Raw genomic sequence first — 3,495 nt, 5'->3', positions numbered from 1 at the left:
TGGCTGGCTTTACCTCGTCGTCGCCGCCGGCAGGGAGTCTACTTCGCGGCGGCCACGGGGGGAGAGGGGTGATTTGACCGGGGCAGAGAGGCCCTGGCGCCGCACCGGGGCGAGAGGGACGGGCCGATGGGGTGGGGTGGAGTGGGGGCGGGCTTGGCCGGAGACGAGACGAGGCAATCTCCCTGCTATCCTAACCCTCGCCGGCGGTGGAGTCGTCTGCCTCCGGCTTCGGCTCCGGCTCCGCGAGTCTCCAGTCCAGTGGGTGCCAGGGTTAGATCGTTGACCCGGGTGTCCTACTACAAAAGGAGCGTTGACCTGGGTCAACAAACTGAAGAAATACTAGTAGTAATTATAAAAAAGACAAAAAATTGAAAATACTTTTGAAATAGTATGAAGCAAGTCATATGGATTTTTAATTTTAGTTCTCATGCTATTATAACTTACTAGTACTAAATTTTCATCAATCAAGGCTATCCTCTAGTACACGATGAAAGTTGAGTCAAACTCGTGCATTTTAGGGACAGAGAGAGAGATGGCGGAGAGGAAAAGTATGCGCTCTCTCCTCCGCCGTCCCTCAGACTGCACCACTCGCTACCATACCATTGGGCCAGCAGAGCGGAGCTCACACGTCGCCGTCCGTTCCTCGGCCAGGACCGGAAGCTCCCAGGGAAGCGCGGGCCGGGCGTCGCCATCGGAACCAGACGATTCGGATGAGAGATGCGACAAGCACAGGCACAACCACGCAGTAGCAGCAGCAGCAGCAAATACTCGCCTCCTTCCTCCTCCGCGAGTCGCACTCTCGCACCTGCTCCGCCTCGCCCGGTCAGAGACAGAGGCCTCTCTGATCCTTCTATATCAGACATTCAGACCGATGCGTTAGCTGTGCCGAGGTCAGTTCGTCGGCGGTAAAGCGCGAAGAAGATCAGGCAGAAAGTAGTGGTAAGAAAGAAGATACTGACGCAAGTAAGTTACTCTACTCTGCCTTCGTATCTTGCAGTTTTCCCGCCGCCGCAACTGCTTGTGTTCCTGTTCTGTGGTCATCTGAATTTGCAGCCGCTCAGTTTTCTGAACCTTAACCGTCCGCTTCAGTCGTTTTTTCTTCTTGAAAAAACTGCTATGATCTCTGAGTTTGAAACTGCGGATCAGGGTCACTGCTTCGCGTCTGAGAGTCCTTTAGAATCGAGCAATTGATGGAGTGGGTGGTGGTTTGATCAATTCAGGGTATTACGTGAAAGGGGATCGGATTTCTAGCTCGCCAATTTTGTTCTAGGCATAAAGATGAGTATCCAGAGTTTACGAGTCTGAGGCTGAGCTAAGCTAGTGTAGCCAAAATGTCAAACCGAGTGTACAAGCGGAGAGCAATGGTTGGTTGCAGCTAAAGAAATATAAGAGCGTCTAGATCACTAGCATTTAGATTACTGAAGTAGTGATGTAAACGCTCTTACACTCCATTTCTTTACGGAGGGAGTATCAATCAGGGCCCTGCGCGCCTTCTTTCTTAATCGTCTGACATATGCCATGACGCAGTGACCATTTACAGGTCCAAGCACACCCTACAGCAATCAATTACCTAAACTTACCTGTCAGTAGCCAGCATCATCGTTAACTCTCCACTGAGCTTGTGAATTAGTTCTCCCATTGCTTGTCTGACCAGTGTCATACATAATGCAGAAAGTAAGAAGGCCTTGAGAGCTTGGGCATCGCAGACATGTCGGCGGCTGTCATAGCAACCGGTAAGTAAGATACACCTGCACTTGGCAGAATAATTAAGCTGGTCTGTTTAGCTGATAATAAGCACATTAAATTGCTGGGTTTGTTCCTTGATTAGTTTTCCACCAGCTAATATAACTCCGTTCTTGTCTCGATTTATCCAGTATCGGCGGTCTGTGCGACCGTGGCAGTAGTGATGACCATCGTTGTGATCAGACGATGCCGCCGTTCGAGGAAGAAATTTTACAAGAAGATCATGGCCAAGATCTCCGAAGAGATCAACAGAAGGAACAGACAGCTGGAAGCATGCGATGCCATCAACGACGTGGTGATCGAGATCGGCCCCGTGGAGAAGTTCCTCCACGACATCCTCAACGAGAAGCCGATGCGGTTCAGCTCCGAGCAGCTGGCATCGTGCACCGAGAACTACTCCACCGAGCTCGGCTCCGGCGGCTTCGGGGTGGTCTACAAGGGGGAGCTCCCCAACGGGCTGCCCGTGGCGGTGAAGGTGCTCAAGGTGTCCATGAACAAGAAGGTGCAGGAAGGGTTCATGGCAGAGATCGGCACCATCGGCCGAACCTACCACGTGCACCTCGTCAGGCTCTACGGCTTCTGCTTCGACCCGGACACCAAGGCGCTCGTCTACGAGTACCTCGAGAACGGCTCGCTGGAGAAGTACCTCTACCGCGACGGGGAGGGCGCCGGCACCGGCGAGAGAAAGGAGAGGCTCGAGTGGCAGACGCTGCACGGCATCGCCATCGGCACGGCCAAGGGGATAAGGTACCTCCACGAGGAGTGTCAGCAGAGGATCGTGCACTACGACATCAAGCCGGCCAACATCCTCCTGACCGCTGACTTCACGCCCAAGGTGGCGGACTTCGGGCTGGCCAGGCTCGGGGAGCGCGAGAACACGCACATGTCGTCGCTGACGGGAGGCGGTCGCGGGACGCCGGGGTACGCAGCGCCGGAGCTGTGGATGGCGCTGCCGACGACGGAGAAGTGCGATGTGTACAGCTTCGGCATGGTGCTGTTCGAGATCCTGGGCCGGCGCCGGAACTACGACGCCCAGCTGGAGGACGAGAGCCGTGAGTGGTTCCCCAAGTGGGTGTGGGACAAGTATGAGCAGGGGGACATGGAGTCCATCGTGTCCGCGGCGGCCGGCGTCGGGGAGGCGGACCGGGAGAAGGCGGAGACCATGTGCAAGGTGGCGCTGTGGTGCGTCCAGTTCCAGCCGTCGGCGCGGCCGACCATGAGCAGCGTGGTGCGGATGCTGGAGGGGGAGATGGCCATCGTGCCGCCGGTGAACCCGTTCCACTACGTGTCGGGCGGCGGCAGCTCCAGCAGCTGGGCGCTGTCGAGCGGCACCGGCACCGGCACGTTCACCAGCAGCAGCCGTGATACGGGATGGGACAGCAAGGTCTCGGCAGCAAGTACTCCTCGTAAGCCGACAGTTGCAATGGTGATAGGTGTCAAGTCCACTGATCCAGTGACGACATAGGGGTTTTGCCCATTTGTAGTCACGCGTGGAGCTCCATGCGGAGGCTTTGCTCTGTTTCCAGTTTACATGTAGGATTTTTTTTTTATAAATAGCACCGTAGACTTTCGATTTGTGTCTAGCACACGACGATTTAGCTCATATGACAATTTCTTATATCTACTAGTAAAAGAGTGTTTGTTGGTTTTCATCACTCTCATTGATAACAAAGGTGACCCCGCTCGACGGTAAGGCCCATCGGTTGGAAAACTCATTGTTGATGCAAGTCTCACACTGATCAGGACAAACTT

At 54.6% G+C, this 3,495-nt stretch overlaps 1 protein-coding gene across 1 annotated transcript; it reads left to right on the top strand.

Annotated features, from left to right (window-relative positions):
* Positions 1–787: 787 nt before the first annotated feature.
* On the top strand, positions 788–3,333 carry LOC119366006 (G-type lectin S-receptor-like serine/threonine-protein kinase SD2-5). Its single transcript, XM_037631669.1, has 3 exons — positions 788–963; positions 1,672–1,733; positions 1,875–3,333. Exons 2-3 carry the CDS (start codon positions 1,709–1,711, stop codon positions 3,206–3,208), a joined length of 1,359 nt encoding a protein of 452 aa, XP_037487566.1. The 5' UTR covers positions 788–963; positions 1,672–1,708; the 3' UTR covers positions 3,209–3,333.
* Positions 3,334–3,495: the final 162 nt, after the last annotated feature.

This window comes from Triticum dicoccoides, chromosome 2B (genome assembly GCF_002162155.2).
Source record: "Triticum dicoccoides isolate Atlit2015 ecotype Zavitan chromosome 2B, WEW_v2.0, whole genome shotgun sequence".
Taxonomy (NCBI): domain Eukaryota; kingdom Viridiplantae; phylum Streptophyta; class Magnoliopsida; order Poales; family Poaceae; genus Triticum; species Triticum dicoccoides.
Note: the sequence above shows the minus strand (reverse complement) of the source record. Positions and strands in the feature narration are given on the sequence as shown.